The sequence below is a fragment of the Delphinapterus leucas genome, chromosome 15 (assembly GCF_059928025.1).
Source record: "Delphinapterus leucas isolate spDelLeu-1000000601 "Yukka" chromosome 15, BTC_Dleu_Yukka2, whole genome shotgun sequence".
Taxonomy (NCBI): domain Eukaryota; kingdom Metazoa; phylum Chordata; class Mammalia; order Artiodactyla; family Monodontidae; genus Delphinapterus; species Delphinapterus leucas.
The window spans coordinates 51,004,595-51,029,567 of NC_143143.1; the positions used below are offsets into that span (position 1 = coordinate 51,004,595).

General features: G+C 41.7%; 1 protein-coding gene across 1 annotated transcript in view; it reads right to left on the reverse strand.

Annotated features, from left to right (window-relative positions):
* Positions 1 to 13,823: 13,823 nt before the first annotated feature.
* PLCB4 (phospholipase C beta 4) overlaps positions 13,824 to 24,973 on the reverse strand; it is a 158,661-nt gene continuing 147,511 nt past the window's right edge. The window contains exons 34-37 of the mRNA XM_022556478.2: positions 22,569 to 22,626; positions 21,965 to 22,051; positions 18,920 to 18,956; positions 13,824 to 16,502 (exon numbers count right to left, since the gene is read on the reverse strand). Coding sequence (XP_022412186.1) covers positions 16,414 to 16,502; positions 18,920 to 18,956; positions 21,965 to 22,051; positions 22,569 to 22,626 — 271 coding nt within the window. The 3' untranslated portion in view covers positions 13,824 to 16,413. The remainder of the gene's footprint in view (positions 16,503 to 18,919; positions 18,957 to 21,964; positions 22,052 to 22,568; positions 22,627 to 24,973) is intronic.

Here is a 24,973-nt window from a genome sequence, read left to right on the forward strand (position 1 = left end):
AAAGACGTCGGCGCCAGGCACCCGGGTTGGACTTCACCGCACGTTCGCGAAGTTGCTCCCGGTGTGGAGGTGAAAGAGGAACCTTGCAGAGGTGTGGTCCAAGCCGGCTCCAAAGCCGGGTAAGAAGGATCAATTCCGAGGTTGCTGGAGTTGAGCGAGTTCGGGCCTTGGCTGCTGGACAGAAGCTCCGGGCTCTTTTGTGTTCTGGTGTCGAGGGGAATTAGGACTAGAAAGGGAGGAAGTAAGTTCCTGGCAGAGAGTGTTCTCTGGCTCCCCGCGACTTTCTTTGGAGCTTCCAAGGCCGGAAAGCGTTAGCAAACCCCACGCTGGGGCGGGGAGGGTGGGCGGTGAGACCCCGGCGCTCTGCCTGCCTCGCGCCTCTCGGGTCCCTCCCCCGCCCAGAGGAAAGCCGGGGGGGCTTGAGCTGGGTGGGGTGTTACACAGAGGCGGGGGAAGAGGCCAGGTTGCAGAGGCTTCGCGTCTCTTCTTTTCTCTTCTTTTTTCTTTTCCTTTCTAACCCGCCAGGGTGGCATCTGCATCGGAGGGAAATGCCCCCGATGGGCCCCAGAGATCCAGCTTCCAGGGCAGAAGTCGGGAGGATGCTGCGCTGCAGGGCCAGGGGTGCTCGGGCATCCTCGCGGCGCGCGGTTCTTGGACCACTCTGAGACGTGGGCAAGGTTTTGAGACTCTGCCGAGAGGAGATCGAGGCTGAGGTGCCCGAAGAGGCTCAGAGGGCGCGCCCTCAGAGGGAAACGGCTCTGCCTGCGGGGCTGGCGGCCTGGGAACCGGGCGGGTCCCGGCCCGGGGACAGGACGGTGACAGGGTGGACTAACTCACTGGGGCCTTCTGCTAGGGTCCCTGGTCGCTAAGTGAGCCTTCTGACCTGGTGGAGAAGTGGGACCGAAACACTCTCCTCCTCCCACGCACGAGTCTTCTACCCCCTCGGGGCGCCCCGGGCTGCTGGAGGCCCAGGCCTGTGAGGTTAGGGTTAGAGCTCTGTTTGTTTTTGTTTTCCAATCTGGGGCTGGGGGCGGGAGCGGAGGTTATTCTGTACTCTAGGTCGCAAATGAGAGAAAGAGTCCAGGGACAAAGCAGGGGCCGCCTCTCTACGGAAAGTCCCAGTTCCCGAGACTGATCCCGCGCCCCCGGGGGTGCTGTGCCACGCAGCTGGCAGGACGCGGAGCCGGGGACCTGCGGCTCTGCTCTTCTCCGGTGACAAGACCAGATAAGGACTCTGGGAGGCCCCACCCCTGAGAAACACTGTGGGGACCCTCCCGATATTCCCTTTGAAATAAAAATAACATTAAATCCAAGATTCAAATAACACTAAATCTCGCATTCTAACACTAAAAAAACCCCACTAACGCTCGGGATTTTAATCCATGGCGGCTCCATGGTTACTTTTTAACTCAAAAGCAAATTTGTGGGTGCAGGCCTCTGCTGCCCCAGGTCTGTCTGCCAGAGGTGTCCCCGGCTCAGCAGCGCCCACGGCACCTGCACGTGCAGTCTAGGCCCAGCCCCCAGCCCCGCCCCAGGAGGTTCTTTGTGTTTCTAATTCTCCTCCCACACCCCCCTTTTTTTTACTTGTCAGCAAAACAGCAGGGTCTGTAGAGGTGGTTGTCCCCGCCTCGCTGCCCAGTCTCTGGAGTCACAACCCAAGTCAAACGGGCGTTCGAGAGCGTTCGAGCTTAGGGCGCTGAAGCCACCACGAGCAACGCGCCCCAATCCCTGTCACCCGGAGGTCAGGAGCCTGGGTACCACTGCCGCTACCGTTTCATCGCCGGTGACTTTGTGGGGAGGTGCACAGATGGGGAACGCCTCGGGCCGGCACTCAGGGCCGGCTGATGGATCGTCTCATTTCCTGACTTGATGGGCCAGAACCTGGGCTGGTCGGGCTGGCCGGGGGGAGCGGGGTGGTGTAGGGACCCAGCCAGCCGCACGGGTGCATAGGCGTGTGTGTGTGTGTGTGTGTGTGTGTGTGTGTGTGTGTGTGATATGTATCTTAGAGAAAGACCCTCAATACCTTCCCTCCCCCAACGCGAAGTTATCCCTCCTCCGGTTTTCTGTTCTGGACACAAGCGCCTTGTTCCCGGTTGTGAGTGCAGTGGTGGTTGTCAGAGCTCCAGGCGTCCGCTCGCACCGTGCTGGCAGCATCCTTTGACGCGGGAGGCTGAGGAGAGCAGGACTTGGCCTTCAGTCCAGTCCCCCGAAAGGGCTGTGGGTGGGGGAACAGGTCATGAAAGCCACAGTGTGGAGGGGGTGGGGAAGCCTCCATTCTGGGTCCATGTAAGGTCCACCTCTCTGGGAAACTTGGAGGGAGACAGGGGACTGGCCTTGAGAGTCAGGCGGCGGTGAGGAATGTTGTAGAAAGGTGGGTGGGAAAATGCACATTGGAACGCTCGCTTCCGGGGCGGTTGGACACTCCAGCGAGCACAACAAAGCCGTGTGTGCCCCTGGGGAGGGCAAGGTTGCTGGTCCCTGTCTCAGCACCTCACCCGCAACTCAGGAAGGAGCTGGGAGGAAGGAGAGAAACCCAGGAGGGAGCCGGAGGCTGAGCTCAGATGAGAGGACAGCTGAACCAAAGAAGGGTCAGACACTGGGGTTCCTGTTTCTAGGCCGTAAGTGTGGGGTTTTCTTTTTCAGCTTCCAGGAATCCAGAATCTTCCTCCAGGTCTCTGGGAACTTGAACGCTGACTCTACTTGGAAGCATTCATCCTAGGCTGGGCCTTGGAGAGGCCTGAGAGGATCAGGCCTGTGATCTCAAGGAGTCCCCAGCCGGGTGTGCACCTGGGCACAGTAGCCCACCCACTCCCCAGCTGCCTTCTGGGAAAGTGGCCACTCTCTAGGGAGCCAGGAAAGCATCACAAGGGTCAGGGCATCTAGACAGTGCACTGCCCAGAGACTGAAGTGTGGTCCATGGGCCAGTAGCATCACCCTCACCTGGCTACTGCAGAATCTCAGGCCCCACCCAGGCCTCCTGCATCAGAAGCTCCATTGAAAAAGGGGGTCTAGGGGGCTTATGAACATCTAAGCTGGAGAAGCCTAATTTATAGAACCTCAGTTTAGCCACTGCCCACTTCAAGTTAGAATGCCCAGTTCTCAAACCTCTTCCCTTCTCTTCCTGCACTTGATTAAATCATTCAGTCTTGTTTCTTTAAATGAACTGCATATGTTGATTATCCCAAATTCTCACCTCAAATAAATCAACTGCTTAGTATCTCCACTGGGATATATAAAGATATTTCCAACTTAACAAGTCCATGATTGTTAATTTTATGCATCAATTTGGCTAGGCTATGGCGCCCAGATGTTTGGTCAAAACCAGGTTAGATGTTGCTGTGGAGGTATTTTTATAATGTGATCAACTGGACTTCCCTGGTGGCGCAGTGGTTGAGAGTCCGCCTGCCGATGCAGGGGACACGGGTTCGTGCCCCGGTCCAGGAAGATCCCACATGCCGCAGAGAGGCTGGGCCCGTGAGCCATGGCCACTGAGCCTGCATGTCCGGAGCCTGTGCTCCACAACGGAAGAGGCCACAACAGTGAGAGGCTCGCGTACCACAAAAAGAAACAAACAAACAAATAAAATGTGATCAACTTTTAAATCAGTAGACTTTGAGTAAATAGGTTGCCCTTCATAATGTGGGTGATCCTCATCCAATCAGTTGAGGCCCTTAAGAGAAAAGACTGAGGTCCTCCAAGGAAGGAAGGAGTCTGCCTTCAGACTTGAGCAGCAAAATCAACTCTTTCTTGGATGTCCCACCTGCCAGCCTGCTCTGCAGAATGCAGACTTGCTAGCATCCATAATCACATGAGCCAGTTCCTTAAAATAAATTTCTCTCTACACACATTCTATTGGTTCTGTTTCTCTGGATAACCTTGATTAATACAATGTCCAAAACCAAACTTCTCATTTATCCCTTGCCTCCACCTCCCAAAACCCTGCTTCTTTTCAGCTGTTACAGTTAGCAGAAATTCCAGTTGTGCAGACCAAGAGCTTCTAAACCACCACTGACTTCTCCCATTCCCTCATGCCCCACATCTAACTCATCAGAAAATCCTGCCATCTTTCCCTTTAAACCAGGTCCATGATCTGACAACTTCTCATCATCCTTATTGCTCTCACTCTGGTTTTTGCTCCTCTTACCTAGTTAAAAAACTTCCTAGTTAGTCTTCTGTTTCTTCCTTGGTCCTCTTGTGGCCTTTTCTTCACATGCAGTCAAGAGTGATTCCACAGTGTAGATAAAACCATGTCAGTCACTCCTTCCTCCAAACTCTACAGTGGTTTCCTCTTTCATTCAGATGAAAAAACCAAGCCTGGAAGTCTATGTTGTGGCGACTGTTACATCTTCTACAATCCCTTACCCCCTTCACTCTGCCAACATTCTGGACATGCTGCTGCCTCAGGCCCTTTGCTCTAGCTGATCCCTCTGCTGGGAGCTAATTAAGGATTACATTTGGCTGTGAAGAATGGAAAACCCAAAATAACAGTGACTTAAACAAGATAGCAGTATATTTTTCTCAAAGAAAAGTCCAGGAGCCATTGCTCCAGGGTTGGTAGGCTGTTTCATGGTCTCAGAGATTCAGACTTCTCCAACCTGCAAAGGTCTTCATTCTCAATGACTCCTCATAGTCCAACCAGTAAGGAGCAAAAGACACAGGAAGAAAATGGGTCAAGGTCAAAGGAGAGACAACTGTTGTCTTTTAAGAAGATGCACTAAAGCTTCCCCTGGGCTCCTGACATTCCATTGCCCAGGATGTAATCACGTGGTCCTACCTTGCTTCAAAGGAACCTGGGAAATGCAATATTTATTCTGGGAAGTCATGCACTTTGCTCAAATTCATAAGTTCTATTTCTGAAGAAGATGGGCAGAAGGATATTAGAAAGAATGCCAACAGTCTCTATCTCAGCATCTATTACAAAGACAAAGATGTCCAGTGCGGCTTGGGCAGACTGAAAAAAGTGCAGAGTGGTAGTCTGGAGAGATAGGAAGGTGTGGAAGATTATTTCTAAAGATGGTTGCCCCAAATTCCTCTCATTGTTGAACATTTATATCCCTCTGATCAAGAGGCAGGTCTATCTTCTTCTCCCTTGAGTCTGGGCTACCCTTGTGACTTGCTTTGATCAATAGAATGTGGTGAAAGTGATGTTGTGTGTTTTGGCTTAGGCTTTAAGAATACTGGCAACTTCCTCTGATGTCCTCTGGAGATTCAGCTTCCAGTAAAAGAAGAATTGAACTTGACCACTAAATGCTGAGAGACCATGGGGAGAGGGAGAGGCCCAGGTAGCCATCCTGGCCGAGGCGCCAGACATGTGAGTAAAGCATATTAGACATTTCAGCCTCAGCTGGGTTCCCAACCAGACGCAGCCATACAAGTGACCCCAGCCAATACCAAATGGAGCAGAACTGGCCAGCTGTTCTGCTGAACATCATGAGGAATAGTACACTGTTGTTGCTTCAAGCATTGTTTTGGGATGGTTTGTCATGCAGCCATAGATAAATGAACTAGCAGGGGCCAGATCATGGGAAGGTATATAGGCTCAGGAAAGAATTATGGCTTTTATTTTTAATGCAGAGGGAAGAATTAGAGGATTTTAAGCAGATGAGTTACACAATCTGATTCACACTTCAAGAGGCTCGCTCTGCTCATGTGTGGAGAAAGGGCTGTAGGGGCTCAAGAGTGAATGGAAATGAAACCAGGAGGCTGTGACAGTTGTCAGAGTGAGGGATGACGGAGGCTAAAACCAGGGTGGTTTTCCCAGCAGTGTTGAGAAGTAGTTCCATTCCAGAAATAGCTTGGAGAAAGAGCCAATAATACTTATTGATTAGACCAAGGGGATGAAAAAAAGAGATAATCAAAAATTATTCTTAGAATTTTAACCTGAGCCTGGGAAGGTGGAAATATCATTAGTAACTGAAAAGTGGGTTTTCAGTTAAAAACAACAACAACAACAGGAATTCTGTTTTGAATGAGCTAACTTTGAAATGCCTATTATATACCCAATGGCAGGTTTATGTGGGGATCAATGAGGAGGAACTGCCGGGCATATAAACTTGTGAGTCTGATTACTAGGGATCATTTTTGCTACTTCAAGAGAGGGCTGTGTTGCTTTGCCCCGCCCTTTTGTGCAGGGTCCTCCTTCTCATACAAATTCAAAATATTAGTGAACCCAAATAGTAGTCTTTCACACTGAAAAGTAAATTTAGAAAAGCACACTGTCTTTGAGACAGTCTCGTGGCTTCCTTGGCACCTGGCATGTACATGCCGCGGACCTGGGATGATTAATGGACGAGACCGTTCGTGACCCACTTATGGGCTATTGCTTCCATTATAAACCCTTTGAAATCTGGAAGGCTGGCTGGATTCCATTCCAACTGGACACACTGTCATCTTTTGTATTTATTTTTAAATCATAAGACGAAACAAAACAAAACAAAAAATACCCCTCACGACCCACCCACTCATATCTCTAGAGATTTGTTGCTACTAAAATATAGTGCATATGATAGCATCTGTGTACCTGTCATGTTTTTTGTCCTATTTGTTAAAACATTCGAGATTAGATCCAGTGCTGATTAGTTCTCACCAGTTTTGGTGATCAACGTTTATCATTTAAGAATAACATATTGCAGGCTATTCATGACTTTCATTGTTATTATTGTTGTTTACATTTCTCAACAGTCACCTCCATACCAGAATACAGGCAGTGAAAGAGAAAAGTCAAAGCAAAACCTTCTTAATATTTTTTCTTGATTGACTAATCCATTAAGCAAAGGTCAAGACTCATCTTTTGCATGACGTTGAGGACTTTGCTGCCTCATAGTAAAGTTAAGACACATACATGGACATCTGGCACACTCTGGCAGCTGGAAGTACCATTTCTTTATGTTTTAAAATCAAAACAATTCTAATATGAATGTCCTCCCCAATCCCATAAACTTTCCAAGGTTGAGGGGAAGTCCAGTGCAGCAGATACTCTTGGTGCCCATTTATTTCCCTGTGGCCCCTGGCAGCTTAAGGACATGGTGGTGTTCGTGCCTCCTGCCTCGAGAACCCGTGGCTTTTTCCTGAGGGCTCTCTCTGGCCCCTGGAACTTGCTCAGCCCACAGGGGGCAGGCTGGAAGTGTGAGGAGTTACTACCCTCAAGAACAACTCTCACCCAACAAGATGAGAAAGTTAGAGGATGAATAGCCTTGTCTTCACCCCTGGTGGGACAATCCTGAGGGAGTGCTACACTCTCTCCATCACAGAGTCCCCAGCGGGATGGAGCCCCAGTTGCCCACAGCAGTAACAGTGACCATTATTATACTGCTAGTGTTCTATCCACCCCCACTCCAATCTCTTATTATGTTTCCTGAGATGACCTCCAAAATAGAATACTTGTACCCAAATTCTTGTCTGAGGGCCTGCTTTTTGGAGACCACAAGTTGAGACATCCAGCATCACCTAATTGCCTTCTTCCCCTTCTTTTGGACAATACAATGACACTGGGAAGCCCTGAGGAGTGGGGGAGGCACCCACTCCTCAGTCCCAGAGGGCACTGCTGCCATTGTTCCTTGTCCCAGCCAACATGGACTGGGCTACATGTCCAAGGCAGCCATCTTTCTTGTTATCTCCCTTTCTTCTACAAAAGGCTGGCAAAGCAGTCAGGTAGCCTTCCCATCTGAGGTTCTGCCACTGCCCAGACCCTGGGTTTCAAAAAGCCTATTCTTTGGGTGCTCCAAGGGCCCTTTATTGCTTCTCTTCTCCAAAAGCTAGAGAGCTGTGTTTTCACCACTCTGCTCCTCAACTTTGGGGTACTTCAATCCCCTTCCCTCTTGTTTACTCAGCTCCAGTGGGCTAGATCAAGGGCTGGCAAATTTTCTCTGTAAAGGAGAAGATGGTAACTATTGTAGACTCTGTGGGCTATGCAGTCTCTGTTTAACCCTGCGGTTGTATGTAGCATGAGAGCAGCCATAGGTCATACATAAGTTGACAAGTGTGGCTGTGTTCCAATACAACTTTATTTATGGACCCAGAAATTTTCATTTCATATAATTTTTGCAAGTCAAAAATAGTTTTCTTTAATTTTTTCCCCCAACCACTTAGAAATGTAAAAGCATTCTTAGCTCGTAGATCATCCAAAATAAGGTAGCAGACTGGATTTGGCCAGTGGGGCATAGTTTGCTGACTTGTAGGCTAGTCTTGCAAAGAAAAATCCTGTTTAGATTTTTTTATGCAGCTAAGCTCCTTTTTGATTGGTATTATTTGAATCTAATTAAGGTTAGGAATGCATTGGATTTATTGGATTTATCAAGTTTTGATGTATTATCAACAAATAAACCCTTCTAGGTTAGGGAAATATCCTTTGCATTTTCCCCAGAGCACTCCTTGTGGTTGTATACATAAATTAATTTACAATAGCACCAGAGCAGAGAGCTTATTATTTGTTCTTTATTGTGCTATACACTGTGCTGTGGGACTCACTCAATCATTTTCTCATTTGAAGAAAAGATGATAAAACCCACACTAATAGGTTGCCATGACAATTAAATGACATTGTGTCTGTGGCAACACTTTGTTAATTGTAATTGTAAAATGTCAGGTGGTATTGTGATCATGCTTTTCAGGTATAAGATATGATGATCTCTGTTTCAGGGTGGTGATTCTGTAGGCAAGAGGAATTTAGAAGCTGGAGAATAAATGTATTTTATTCCTTAATCTCCCATTATGTGGCTTTATGACCTTGGATTCAATAATTTCTCCATCTGTGCAACGGTGATAATGTTCTTGATTTGCCTGTAACATGGCGATTAAATGAGAAAGATTGTTAAATGCTATAAACATGTAAGATTTAAAGTTACCATTTGGTCTCAGACACCTTTAAATTTTTAAGAAACTCAAAGGATTTTTATTTATGTGAATTAAATGTCAATAGTACTGGGCTTCCCTGGTGGCGCAGTGGTTGAGAGTCCGCCTGCCGATGCAGGGGACACAGGTTCATGCCCCGGTCTGGGAAGATCCCACATGCTGCGGAGCCTGCACGTCCGGAGCCTGTGCTCCGCAACGGGAGAGGCCACAACAGTGAGAGGCCCGCGTAACGGAAAAAAAAAAAAAAAAAAAAAGTCAATATTACTGTGTTAGAAAGGGAAACAGAGAAAAGTCAAAATAATAAACCCATCATATGTTAAGATATAAATAATGTATTATTAAAATATCATATTTCGATAAAAACAACTATGTTTTCTAAATACTGGTGGGAAGGGTGACATTGTTTTACGTTGTTGCAAATCTCTTTAATGTCGGGCTTCACAGAAGTTATCTGAGTTCTTGTGTCTTTTTCTTCACGCAGTCTGTTGTGATTTGCTGTTTTCATTGAAGTATATGAAGAAAATTTTGTTTCCCACAGAGATGGGTTTGATACAAGATGACCTGGCAGACTCTCTGAAGGGCTCTTGGGGACACACTGGTCCACAAAGAGGTCCTTGATGCACACTTTAAGAACTAGTTCTAGAGACTATTCCCATCATTGCAGAAGGTTTCCACAGGAACCACTATCCTGGCCTTCAAGATTGGGATTACCTCGAGTTTCATATACATGGAATCACAATGTAAGCACTTTTGTGCATTCCACCGTGCATCAGATATACCAGATTTTATTGATCCATTCTCATATTGGTGCACATTTACTATTAGGAGTGAAGAACATATTTTTTGGTGAACACATGCACTCATTTCTCTTGGAGCAGAATTGCTGAAACATAAGATGAGCCGATGGATGTTTAGCTTAATAGATTTCCAAGCCACAGAAAATATTTTTATTTGTTGAATTTTATTTCAGTATATATCATTTAACATAAATTATTTCATAATTTTCCTATTAATATATAATATATATCTTTCTTTTAAAATGTTGCTTTAAAAATCTATGTAATTTCCCAATACTATACAATTCCATTGCTAGACTATTAAATAAAAAGAAAAAACTGTTTCATTTTATGTGATTGGACAAGGTTATGTAGTAAAGTAATTCCCCATTTACCTATTTACCTGAATGTCTTCCATTTTTCTGGAAACTTAAGGATTCATAACTCAGACAAAATATCTAAAAACAACTAGTGAATATTAGTAGCTAGGGTTGTTCACATGATATAATTTTATTGACTGAGGAGCCCAAAGGAAGGAAAAAGAAGTTTAAAAACAAACAACAAAAAATAAGAAAAGAAGGAGGGGGAAGTAAAAGAAGAAGAAAGAGGTGTATGTCAAATGACAAGGTTGAAAGCATCAGAAGTCCAAGTTAGAAGAAGTGAACAACAGACCCTCAGAAGGTTCCAAAAGGAAATAGATCCAGACACAATGAGATGCAAGAGACACCAAACATGGCAGCTTAGTAGTTGGCATGGTTCAGTGGAAGAGAAAACTATGTCCCACTCACGTCAGTGATTCCAGTGGCTTTATTTATGCACAGTTTCTGGAATTCTGAGATGACACTTTTATCATCTTCATATCCCCAAGACTTGGATGTATTAACTATTGTCACATAACAGACCAACCCCAAATAACATCTGTTTACTGTTTCTCATGAGTTTGTAGGCTGGCTGGGTGGTTCTACTGGTTTGGGAAAAGCTTGGCTGGTCTTAGATGCAAGCTCACGCATCAGCTGTCAGCTAGTACGGTGGACAAGATGACTCAACTCTCTGTGAGTCTCCCCCACCACCAGCAGGCCAGCCTGTACTCGTTCTCATGGCAGTGGCAGAGATCCAAGGGAAGAAACAAAAATGCACCTCTGCTTTGACAAGTTTGCTGCCATCCCGGTGGTGGAAGCAAATTACATGACCAAGCCCAAAGTCAGTGCAGCAGGGTGTTACCAAAGGGCAGGGATAGAGGAAGGCATGACAAATTGGGGCCATTAATGCAACCCATCTGTCATACTGGCATGGCCTAAAACTATAATTACAGATAATTAAAAAAATAATATATTACTAGTTAAAAACTATTGGATTGGCCAAAAATATCATTCAGGGTTTTCTGCAACATCTTATGGAAAACCTGAACAAACTTTTTGGCCAATCCAATATTTGAACATATAGAGGACTACAGTGGGCTCCTAATAAATATTTGATCGATGAATAAAGTTAGTTCAATGCTGAGAATATGTTCACTACAACCATTCGTGTGTCAGTCAAGGTATATAAGAATTCATAATTTAGTCTTATAGTCTATAGGGTTCAATATGCTGCATTATGAGCACCACTTTCTAACACAAACACCAAGTTTTTTCTACAGAGAAGAAAAAGATAAAGTTTAAAAGCTGTGTGTGAGAAAATTAAGCATATATATTGCTTGAAAAGGGTAAACAATAAGTATTTTGAGTGACAAGTATAACATTTCCGCATTCAAGTTATATAAGTTTAGAAACAATCAAGGGTCAAATTCTTTTATCTCTCTTGTTATGTTTTAAATACATTCGACTCACCTAAAGCTATTGGGTCACGGTGTGACTGATTAGGTATACAATATTAAACTGCCCTCCTTTGGAAAAGTTTTCCAAATTTTATCTTGGTGGAGACTTTAAGGGGTCTCAAAAATGTCCAGGATGAAGTAGCTTGGGGACTGTCCCTTGCCCCAAATTTCCAAGGAAGTATCATGAGGACAGGAGAGGAAGAGGCATTGCTTCATTAATCGAGTAAAGTGCTGCCACCTATTTTTTCTTTTAATGTAAAAGCAATGATACTGCTATTTTTAATCATCTCCCCGCTCCCTTCCTAACATTTTTGCATTATTCTAACCTATGGAGCAGAACGCTTTTCATGATATATTATTAAAGAAGATGGCTCATAAAAATTCATCCCAGAGGCACTACCCAGGATTTATTATGACATTAAAGTTGTGCTTGGGATTCTGTGAAATGCCAAGCATCAAGGGAAAGTTGTAGAGAAGAGTGGTCTTCTGCTAAACTTTCACATGTGATGATAAAGAGAAGCTATTGAGGGCTTGGAATGAGGCATCTCTAAGACAACCTCAGCACTGAAATAATTCAGGGTGTTCCCTCTTCACTCTCCATAATCACACTTAGTGTTGATGGAGCCACATTGCCTGTTAACTATGGTAAGAGTCCTACTGCTTTGAAAGGATGCTAACAATATGAACTGAGGAAAATTTTTTTCTTGAAATTGGGAAGGAAACTTACTTTAGCCTTTCATTGAAGGACATTGCACAAGGGGCCAGATAGTTACAAACCCTTCATTCACAGAAAACAACTTAAATGGTCACTGGGTAGTTACTGACTACCTGTTCTTTGCAAAGCGAATAAACAAAGCCTGAAAAGAAATTAGTCTGGGCTGGTGAAAAAGTCTATGCTTAAACAACTTTTAAAGTGTAAATGGATACATTCAGAAGGGTGGATGATTTCTTGCTTGGGGGAATGAGGGAAGTTTTGGAGGTGGCATTTTGGGAGGTTGCTTTTAAGAATTGATAGAACATCCTCATGTGACATGGCTAGGAAAGATGTGTGCTACGTGTGTGAACAGAGAATAGTGATAATCCAGACTGGCTAAGTGAGGGTGCAGTCTGGGGCCCAAGATGAATGCTGATATCAGTAATCTCAACATTATTCTTTAGGTAGTGGATTAGAACTCAGGCTTTACCAGCCAGATAGTAATATGATCAGAGCTGCTGTTTGGGAAAATTAAGCTAGGTGTAGAAGAGATTTGAGGGCCAAAGAAATTCAATTTTGGGTGTTGAAGAATGAGAAAAGTTGTAAGGGAGAAGGCAACTTCCAAGACAGGGTAGAATTCATGGGTTTTATAAACAGATTGAGTGTGGAAGCACACAAGGTTTAGCGCCTGTTATGGACTGTTAAACAGGGAGGACAGATGGAGGGAGGGCCTCTTTTTTTGATTAATTACATACAATATGCATGTGGGCCACTTGTTTAACCGAAAAGCTAAGAGGAAGAACCAGAGCTTAGGAGAAGTAAGAATTATGTTCAGAGAAGTAGAAATTGAAGGCATGTGACTGAATGAAACAGCTAAGGAAAATACACATAAAGAACATTCTTTGAACTGATGGTGAGAAATAGATTTCTTTCTGCTTTTGAAATGCTCTCCAGGAAGCTCACTGCTAAATTTCAAACCCAATCGTGTAAGTGTCCTTTAGTTTAGGTTTTCTGATATAAGGTTTCTCTTGTGCTCTATCTTTAAAACTAAGTCCCCCCCCGACCCCCATTAAGACTTGGGATTTGAGTAGCTTGCATAGTATTTTTTGAAATACTATATATTTCATGGATTCCAAGCTTCACATATTTTCTACATTTTAACATCCCTGAAATTGAGATGTGTCTTATAATCACTGGATGGTGTGTCATAGTTTAACTGGCAGCATGCTTTCATTCTTTGTGGAATATAAAATAGTAATGGGCATGTTCTAATCAACGATGTCTTGGATTTGATGAAATATGGTACTTCCCGATGGGTTTCCCTATCTTGTCAATCTGCTTTCTTTTCCATGAAGCCTTTTATTCCCCCAAAAGGGGAAGAACAATCTACTTAGGGAAGAAGTCCAGTCCAGTATGAGCATTCCAATCAATCATCCATGAGCGGCTGAATATCCTTTCAGGGCTGATAGGAGGGAGAAAGGTAAGAATTGAGTCAAGTGCCTTGATCCCCAGATTGGGACAAAAAGTCCTGGAGGTGGGAGAAGGAAGATGTAGTAGAACCTCTATAGGCTTGCTTCTTGCTTCTTGTGGCATAGCTCTAGAAAATTACAAGCCTCCTGGAGAAACCCCCGTGGTATTGGAACAGCACGGCGTTAGAAGCTGACAAATGGCCAAAGGAGGTATTTAAATGGATGAACCTGAGCTAGCACCTCTGGTTCCCACTCCCAACAAAATCCAGAAGTTTCTGTGTATCCCAGAAGAATGTTGGAAAAAATGAGCCTAGGGTGAAAACTCCTCTGAGCAGAAACCTTGAGACACTGGGATGGAAGGGCCCACCTTGCAGGCAGTTAGGACCACCCCAGAGAGGAGACCAGATGCTCCTCCCCACTGCCAGGAGGACACACAGGCTTCTCTTCACACCAAGAGGCCACCTGGGGAAAGAAGCAGGGAGACCTCCTTAAGGGGGAGGGAACTCTAACTGGGGGTTTGACTTTGAAGTAATTTAATAAGCCTCTGAAATAGGTGTGTTTTTTATTTTTAAGTTGGAAGAGGCTGAGTAACTGTAATTGGCAGGATTTTTTTTTCCTTCATAATAAGTGAGAATGCAGGATTTGAGTGCAATATGAACTTACAGTTGAAAATAAACACATCTTTTTGTTGTACATTTGAGCTGTGTGTACATTTTCATCCTATTACAATGGATCCTTTCAGGGAGTAAGATATCTCAAATACTGAAAGTAATCTGGGTTAAAGAAAAAAAACTGGCTCTGGATTTAAGCTGGACCTCAGAAATACTTATGACAGTGTAGGAGGATGAAAAGCCAGAGAAGAAATAATCAGAAAAATGGGAAAAGTAAGAGTTTGCTCCTACTTTTTTCTGCTTCTCTCTCAGAAGAAGAGCAAAGAGCAGGGGAGTGATGGATTCAGTCAATTGCTACAGAATGGTGAGCACTGGGAAGAAGCTATTTGATTTGATGAGGGAGCCATTTGGAATCTCTGAAAACTGGCCATCCAAATGTGGTACCATTTTAATAGCCATCATTTTTCATGAGATGTTAGTGTTGAAAGATACATAGTCTAACTCCACTGTCTTACAGATAAGGAAATTTGGAACCAGAGAATTTCAGAAGCCAGTTCAAAGGATAAATATGAGAAAAAGAAAAAAAAAAACAAGTACTTTACATTGGGAGTCAACTAGAATCAGCCTGTTTTGTGTCAGGAGCAAAATGTGTTGGGTCATGCATAAGCCCCCTTCAATGAAGAGATCTTTTATGAAACAGGAAAAGTACACTGGAAAGCATCTTTGGGAGCAAATACTCTGACGGGTGTTAGATGTGTTTTCATTTTTTATTAGAGAAGTTGGAAGTTTAATTTCAATATTGATGGTAACATAATTTTCTCTGCTTTATTCAGAGGAACACACAGAATCAATCTGTACAAGCATATACAACAATTCAGTTGGTGGTTTGTGCCCTAAAATCAGTAATCTGATTAGCTCTAGATTACAGTTTCCATGCACTCCTCTGGGCTTTGGGGCATGGCTCCATTCCCAGGGGGGACTTCTTCATGCAGTCTCTGCAACACAACTACAGCAGGCTTAAAGACCATGCAGATTAACACTGTAGCAAATTGTTTTGATATTTAACAGACATAAAAAGGTTATTTCCTGATATGAAATTCTGAAAATCTGCATAAATATTTTTGTGTAAAATTAAATTAGTTATGTATTTTTTTTGAAACTAGAACTTGAAGTATCAAGAATGCCCACATAATTCGTATACACATATATATAGACTTCTTCATTATGCTAAAAGTCTTGAGAGTCAAATTATATTCTGTGCCATACATTTTCTTAACCAGTATTTACTTGCATTAGGTTAACTGTGTACGGATTAGTCATAATTGGTGCTTGTGTATCATGCAAACATAGTTCTAGTATTCCTGTTTACTAATCTTGTCATGTGGCAATACTTAGATGATTTTGCTCTCTGACAGTGAGAATTAGGAGTATAAATACTTTATACATGGTCACATTTACAAACGTTTGCCAATAACCACTTCACAATCTTTATGGTGTAAGAGTGAGCTGTAATAATCTGGAATTGGCAGAAGCAATTCCTAGAAAGCAATGTCAGATGTCAACTTTCTTAAAAGTGCCTGACAGAGTTCTCCTTTTGAGCACTGATGGTTTTGGCACAGGGACACTGTTCTTTTTCTTTTTTTTTCTATTGTTCTAATAATTTCCACAACTGTTACAGGAAGTTAGCTTCTTATGGCATGGTGGAGACTTGGCACTTACTGATGAGGTAACTTAGATGTAGAAAAATTCCCCCAGATTATTTGTCTAGCAGATCACCACTTCTGCTGATAAATTTGTAGACAGAGTTTCTTTTCCCCCTAGTGCATGCGCTTACTATCACATGGCTAATACACTATTTTTGCTGTTGCTCAAACATGTCCTAATGCATCACAAAGCAGAGTTGTTAACACCAAGCTCATTTATCTGTGATGGTACTTTATAGCAAACATGTTTAAGTGGTATGATCAATGGGTAAACTCTGCCTTATTGGAATCGTAATTTTGGGGGATTTGTAGCTACTTTTAGTTGGCCAAGGAAATTCAGTATTCAAAACATTTAAGAGAAGTACGTAAGTCTCTGTGGTTTCAGGTGACATCTTGTCTATACATAAAGGAGACGCAAAAGACATCAGCTTTCTTCCACGGAATTTGTGTTCAGAACTTTGGGAGTGCTCTTTTGATGCAGTGGTTCTGCGGTTTCAGTTTGCGTCCTGGAGTTTCACACAACTGTTGCTGGTCTGCGGTCCATCTCGGCTTCCAATTTCACCATCTGCTGCATCTCCTTCGCCTGTAACATCAGAAACGTGACCTTACATGTTGAAATCCTCTCCTGAATCCATAGAGCAAACCCAACCTCTCTTCTCCCGTAAATTTGATGCTTGTCACTATGTCCTGGTACTTAAAGTGTGGTCCATGGACCAGCATCATCAGCATCACCTGGGATCTTGTGAGAAATGCGGAATCTTGGACTCCACCCCAGACCTACTGATCCCGAATCTGCATTTTAATAAGATCGCCAGGAAATTTTTATGCACGTTAAAGTCTGAGAAGGACTGGCCCACACAGTACCAGGAAAACAACTTGAGAAGAGGCTACGCCTGTTACTCATAGATTATGTCGTGTCTAACTGTTTGATTTAGTTTCTACAGATTGACATGCCTTGACTGTGTGTGGATAATTTGATCACTTTTAGAATAAGCATTGCTTATGAACGATTTATTCCCCAAATAGCCTGAAATTTAATTTAAAGTAGTTGCCTAAGAATTTCACTGATGGAGAAGTTCAGGTGGGAGCATATCACATTGATTTGGTTGGAGTATGCTGCAAACAGAACGTTACAGGAATATGTAGGGTTCCTGGAATGCTATTGTCCAAAAACTATCCTCATAGGCTCTCACTTCTCTGGAGTCATTCATTTTTTATGGTCCACCCCAGGAAGTAAGCCACAGTGAACTCAATCTCATGAATTAAGGCTGTCAAGAAGACAACCAGCTGATTTGGGGGGTGGAAAGGCGTCATATGGGGACAGGCTCTGATGACAAATCATTGCCTGGCAAAATAGGGAAAATCAATTGGTTCATTTTATCTTTTACTTTCCAGCCATATGCTTTTTTCCAACCCAATACATGGATCTTTCAGAGGAACAATAAAGCACCCTGTCCTTTTTCAGTGACACATCATTTTGAAATAAAGGGCATTTAAAAATGGAAACATGGATATAGAAAGATATAACTCAAGAGGAGGACTCTCATGAGCTCTGATGTTACTATTCATGTCTAGTTAGGTATTCCAACCAAATGGAAGGTCAGTGGGAGGATTTGGTCAACTCTGCAGATCATACTATGAGCATCTAAATGTCCCAAATGAAGTCCTGCTACAAAATTAGTTTAACCCACAGACCATAGAGTGAGTTCCTTCTTATCGTTATTTTTGTTTGTTTGTTTTATGGGTTTTTTTGTTTTTTGCGGTACACGGGCCTCTCACTGTTGTGGCCTCTCCCGTTGCAGAACACAGGCTCCGGACGCGCAGGCTCAGCGGCCATGGCTCATGGGCCTAGCTGCTCTGCAGCATGTGGGATCTTCCCGGACAGGGGCACGAACCCGTGTCCCCTGCATCGGCAGGCGGACTCTCAACCACTGCGCCACCAGGGAAGCCCTTATCATTATTTTTATATTGTGGCTTTAAATTTCATTTTGGTGAGGATGGATATAATAACATTAAAGATGATAACTTTCTGCTTACATTTGGGATGGACAGTTCCCCCTCCCCAGATTTTTTTTATGCCTGAGATATAATAATGCTCTAATAGAGAAATGAAGAAATGGAGAAAAATATACAAACATGAAACTATGACACAAGCAGTATTCATAAGAGATGACAGTGAAACATTATCAGCACTTGAAATTAAATACTTTTATGTTCACTAAGTAGTAATAAAGGATTCCCTATGCTTCTCCCCCTCTAGCACTTAAAGACAATATTGAACACTGTTTAGAAAGAAGGATCATATTAACACTAAAAAAGGATTCCAAGAGCCAGCTTCTCATATGAGCAGGGTGACCATTCATGCCCACTTGTCAAGGACGGTTTCAATTTATGCCCATGGTCTTGGCTATTATGAACAGCTTCCCCTTTCACTTACAAAACTACCTTGTTTGAACAATAAATCATATAGTCACTTATAAGGGGTGATTAAGGTCCCTGGCAGATTGGATCTAACACAAAGCATGCCAAGAGTCATTGTATAATGACATTGTATAATGTTTCTGCACGCAAACCATAACTCTTTGTCATTAAAAACCACCAATGAACTTTTACCAGGGTGCTTTAAAAATTAATGGCAGTCATATTAATGTTTGTGAAAGATATGACTCTGTGACCCAGTCTTAGCTGTGATCTGTCCAAACAACAACCATACATCACTGTTTTTGATGCCTGGGTACATCTTCATTAGCATGGCTTGAGTTTCCCAGGTCTGCAACTGGAAAGGCTACTAAAACTCCATCAGAAATAATTCTCTCAAGATGTTGGCCATTTTGGTTTGAATATTACATCAGAAATCCAAGCATTAAATAGTCACACTTTTAAATCAAACCCTTGTGATCTTAACTAGTCATGAGCAGATGTGAATCATCAAAGCACCAAGAATATGGATGTAGTTGAGCAGGAAGGCAATGTCTTGCTTATCAGAGTTTTCAGTCCTACCTTGCGTTTGGGACACTGCATGACAGGATTTCAAAAGCTGTTTGTACAAAAATAGTAATGTCAAAATTGAGTCATACATACAAAACAAAGAAAATAAATGAATACTGAAGTGAATTTGAAAAATGAATGCAAAACCATATACAGAAAAGCAAAAAGCTAAGACTAAAACATGTATACAACCATCAGTGACAAACTTCCCCCAAGTTGATCTCAACAGAAAAAAAAAGAACAAAACAAACGACCGATGCCTATTAGCCCAGACTGCGCCTCTCTTGTGGGGCAGTGAGTGGGGAACCCACCCTTGAGCGAGACCCCCTCACCTTTCTTTATTAAATGATAGGATTGATGGCAAAAATCAATTTTTAAAACTTGGGTGTGACAGTAATGGAGCATTTCAGGTTTGAAATGGTGCATGTCAAGAAGGATGAGCTCCTGTGTGGCTGGGAGGTCGATGGGAAACAGCAGCAAAAACCCTTTGGAGTTTTAAATGAATAACTGGCTGACCAAGTAGACAAGGCCATTAGGAGGCTTTAAAAGGCCATATGAAGTTAGGATCCAGAGTCAGGACCCAAATATATTAAAACTTGAGTTGTTTCTACCAATGCCCTCAACACTGTCTAGCTAATGAAGTAGATCGATTCCAGGCTTTTCTTTGGGAGTGACTGGGAGAATTTAGGCGATTAGGGTCACAGGAAAGCAGGTAAGAAACCTTAAAGGGAGGTATTATGGGAGAATGTTAAAATTCATTTATTTTTGGCTTAGAAACAGAAAAAAGTCTTGGGGTTTAACAGTAGTTTGGGAGATTGTTATACAAGTTTGGGATTGCCTGGAGACAGGAAACTGTTTTCTGCCAATGAAATATTGGTTATAAAGGGAGCTCTCCAAATGGTTCCAGACCTCGCCTATTATGAGGGAAGAAACAGAGTCACTATGTCTTTTGCCCTGTGTCTATGACAGTGTTGAAACACACTGAGTAACTGAATTGAGAGGTCTCTGATCTTTAAATTCCAAAAAAAAAAAGGTATACCAGAAATACCTGGGATTGAATTTGCTATAGAATAGGCCATATTTGTAAAGCAAAGCTTAACAAAGAAATTCAAGTCCTAATTCTACATTTGCTGGAAGTGTCACTATATCTTGAATTTCTTTTCATGGAATCTCATTAAATCTTCATCAAATCTCAAGCCTTCTCATGTTTTTTCCTAAGCTTCTGTGACTCAAAGTATCAGGTGTGGGTGGTAGACATTACCTGTGACCCACTGAAAGGCATTATATGAATTTTTGGAACAAAAGGTCACTATACTCCCAATATGATCCAATCAGTACAGTTATCACTAATCCAGTATTTCAGTGCAAGAACTCTGGTGTGATTTGAGTTACACATGTATTAGGATAAAAGCCCAAAGTGATTTTTAAATTATGCAATTTAGCTCTCAAACTAAAAAGACTAGGTAACCGTACTCTCTAGCTCTGATATACACCACTATTGTAGTGATGAGTAATTTTTAGCACATTTATATTCTTTAGTCAAACTTGTTGCCAAGCAACACAATGATTTCTAAGTAGTTTCTTAATTTAGCTAAGTGAAACATAACTGCATCTTACCTCCATTGTGCCTTCTTCTAAGGCATCCTTATCCCCACCCAGTCCTGATTCACTAAAGTGGATTCTATTGTTTTGGAGATGGTGGTTCTACCCTTACTCATTCACCCATCCCCCCCAGCCCCCCCCCAGCACTTTCTGAGCAATGCTTTAGGAGCAAAATCATTAGTAACTTGTACCAGAAGGTGATGTATCTATGAGTTGGTCAAATGAGTTGGGCCCATGGGACAATAAACACTTATTGTCCCCCTTAGGGATCTGTGGACTGTTCATGAATAGAAGCATTTAGCTGGAAAGGAAATGGGAAACATAACTCAGAAGTATGCCCATGAGTAAAACTTCTATCAACTAAAAAGTAAAGAATCTGAAACCAGAAGTTGGATTTATTTGTTACCCAATTGCAATACAAAAAAAAAAAAAGATTTTATGGTTTTGTTTTACTTTCTCAAAGGTAGTTTTTAGTGTAATTTCCAGTTAGGTGTTCTTCAATGGAAGCCATTTACTCTTAAAAAATATACCTTAAATAGTATTACTTTATATATGAAAGGAAATAGGAAAGAATAATGTAGTACAAGTACGTATTTCAGCAAAACCACTTTAAAGCTTCTATATTGAAGTGAATTATCTAGAAACTTCCAAACCAGCTACACCTAAAGAGATGTATTTGGACTGAGACAGACTGAAATTTTAACTGCTGCTGAGGGTCATTTTGCCACATAAGCTAGAGGTACTTCCATCAAATTGAAATGAGAGTGCGGATGGCCAATGGGCTATAGCCCATCTATATGTACTGCTCGAGGTAAACACACATTTATCCTGGTGTTGGTATATGCCTGATAGCTACTAAATAGTTGGATTTTGGATAACTCTTTTTATTTGTGTACATTTTTTGTGTGTATTTTTATTTGTGTATATTTAGCGTTTAGCACCAAGAGTATGGTATCCACCCACTTCCAGTGGTTTGTAGAGTTATGGTGGCTCATGCCTCTAAGTTTCACTTGTAAGGCCTAATAAGGTTCTATAACTTCACTTTTAGATTGAGGTTGAAAGTGGGTGGTCTCTCTCATTTGCTTTTAAATACAACCTCACTTGTCTCTAGGGTAAAAGTGATAAAACTCTAAGTGAAAATGAAGAAACAATTTGTAACCTGTTTTCTCCTCCTCTCAGTAATGTCCTTCTTAGAATCCCCATAATCTAATCAAAACATGACTTTTGATTCTTTTCTCCCCACAGCCACATTCCTCTCCCACTTCAAAAAAGAATACTTTCTGTTCTTGGTGGATGAAATGGGGTAAGTACAGTAGGCACCAAATTTTTCTAGCCATCTTTCCGTGCTACTACTCAGGCCACGGGCTTTAGCAGAAGGGTGACTCTGACCTAAGGCATTTGCCTCCCGAAGCTGGCTGGCTGCCTACAACTTTTTATGCTTTTTAGGTGAAATACCTGCTCGTTCTGTTTCTCTAGGAATTCGAGGTGCTCAAGCTGGACTTTTTTCAACTGGTCCATTTCTTTGGACTGCTTCATTGCGAGCTGCAAAAAACAAAACAAAACAAAACAAAACTTCTGGTCAACTTTGGGTTGTAATCTTAAAACTTATGGATGAAGGTTGGTAGTTTGCAATTTAAGTGACGGATATAAAAAAAAATTAAAAAGAAGAAAGAAAAATATGTGTTATCCAATACAAAATTGGATTTTTAAATGCCAAATTACTTTCTTTTCATTTTTAGGATTAGCCTGAAAACTGGGAGAGTTTAAACCCATAATTTTTACTGGCAAGATAGTTCCTGCCAAAATCTTAGAAAACAAGAGTACTTGTTCACGATTAAAATCTGGCTTCATTTTCTGTATAAAATGGAGCAAATAATTACCTTAAAGATTTCAGTGAGAGATTAATTTAGCTTTCAGGGAGCGGAGAAGAGAAGCTAGAATGTTTGACGTACAGAAAAAGCAAATTAAGCAAATTAGCTAGTAGTCTGATTTCTAAGCATGAGTTACTGTTTATAGTTTTTTTAAAGGAAAAGTGTCAAGAAAATTATAAAATACTTACTCGCTTTCTTTCTTCCAGAAACTTTTTAGTGTTGCTGCTGTTTAATTCCCTGACCCGCCTAAAAGCAACAGGTACAAACAACAGTTGGTATGACGTCGGTTGGACATGATATTAAATATGAAGGAGTCATATTCCATTTAATTATTTGGATGGGATTATCACTTCCTTTTCCTAATTTTTATTGAGGAATTTTGAAATGTACAATGTACAGAGAAAAAGACAAAAAAAATCTGTGTACCCATCACTCAGATTAGTCAACATTAATTATGTTTTACCATGCTTGTCTCATATTTTTAAAGGAAATAAAGCATTGCAGATATAAATAAACCCCCCTTTGTATTCTTCCTCACTCCACTTCCCTCCTTTATCTCTCTCCAGAGGTAACCACTATTCTGAATTTGGTGTGGACCTTCCTATCCATGTTTTAATATTTTTATTACATATGGATGTATCCATATGTAATACACACAAATGTTTCTCAAACTTTCACATGCACACAAATCACATGGAGATACTATCAAAAACACAGATTTCTGAACCCACTCCCAGAGGGTGTGATTCAGTGGGTCTGGGGTGGACCTGAGATTCTGCATTTCTAATAAGCTCCCAGGTGATGCTGATGCTTCTGGACTATACATATACTGTTTTGTATGGTTTCCAAATTAACCTAAATGCTAACATATTCTGGGTTTCTTTCTGTAACTTAAAACTTAGCCTTATGATTAAGAGATATAGCTATGTTTCAAACGATTCCATTATTTTCATCTGCTGCATGGATTTTTCCATTTATGAGTAGATTACAGTATTTTCATTTTGCCATTAATAGAAAGTAGGTTATTTCCCAACAATGCACAATGGTTTGGCACATAGGGTCCTGAAATGCTTGGCACACTGTCTATTGGCTAAATAAATGAAATGTAGGACATATCTTCTTGTGCGTATGAGCAAAGGTTTCTCCAGGGTGTAAACCTAGACTTGCAGGTTGGTAGGGAGTAAACAACTTCATCTTTACTCCAAAGTACCTGTCCCAGTTTGCACTCCCACCCATGGTGTCTGGGTGTTACCCTTTCTCCATATCTTTGCCTACTCTTGTTACTATCAGACATTTCCTTTTCTGTCAATTGCTGTTTTTTTGAAATGGCATCATGCTGTTGTTTTAACTCACATTTCCCCTGATTATTGGTGAGGTGGAGTGTTTCTCATGACTAAATAGACGTATAATTGACTGAATTTCTATAATAGTTATAGGTCTATTCAGGTCTTCTCTTTCTTTTACAGTCAGTTTTGGATATTTTAGTTTTTCTAAGCAATTGTCCATTCCATCTAGGTTTTCAAATTCATTAGTAGTATTGTTTATAGTAGTCTTGGTTTTCAAAAGTATTTACTGCATTTGTAGTTATTTCCCTTTTCATCCCCAATACTACTAATTTGTGGTATCTCTTCTTTATCAGTCTTGCTGGAGGTTCACTGATTTTTTTTTTTTCAAATAACAAGCTTTTGCTTTTGCTTTTTTCACTTTTTTACTTCCATTGCTTTTTGTTTTCTATTTTAATATTTTTTGCTTCTTAAATTTTGATTTCTTCCCATCTGACATCTTTGGGTTCAGTTTATTTTTCTAATTTTATGTCCTCTTTGAGCATTTTCTTATTAATTTTCATTTCTTTAAAAAAATATATGCATCTAGGCTATAATTTTCACTGTAAATATCACTTTAAGATCTAGTGGCAGGAAAGGAATAAAGACACAGACATAGAGAATGGAGTTGAGGACGTGGGGAGGGGGAAGGGTAAGCTGGGACGAAGTCAGAGAGTAGCACTGACATATATACACTACCAACTGTAAAATAGATAGCTAGTGGGAAGCAGCCACATAGCACAGGGAGATCAGCTCGGTGCTTTGTGACCACCTAGAGGGGTGGGATAGGGAGGGTGGGAGGGAGACGCAAGAGGGAGGGGATATACGTATACGTATAGCTAATTCACTTTGTTATACAGCAGCAACTAACACAACAATGTAAAGCAATTATACTCCAATAAAGATGTTAAAAAAAGATCTACTCTCTTAGCAACTTTCAAGTAATATACAGTGTGAGCTACAGTCACCATGCTGAAATTAGATGCCTAAAACTTATTAAACTTATATTTGCAAGTTTGTATCTTTTAATCAATGTCTCCTCATTGACTCCCCTACCGTCACCCCCTGGTAATCACCATGCCACCCTGTTTCTATGAATTTGGCTTTTTTATAGACTCCACAAATATACAGTATTTTTCTCTGTCCGATTTAGTTCACTTAGGATAATGTTCTCAAAGTTCATCCATGTTGTCCCAAATGGCAGGATTTCCTTCTTTTTATGGCTAAATAACATTTCATTGAATAGACATCTCAAATTTTCTTTAACCATT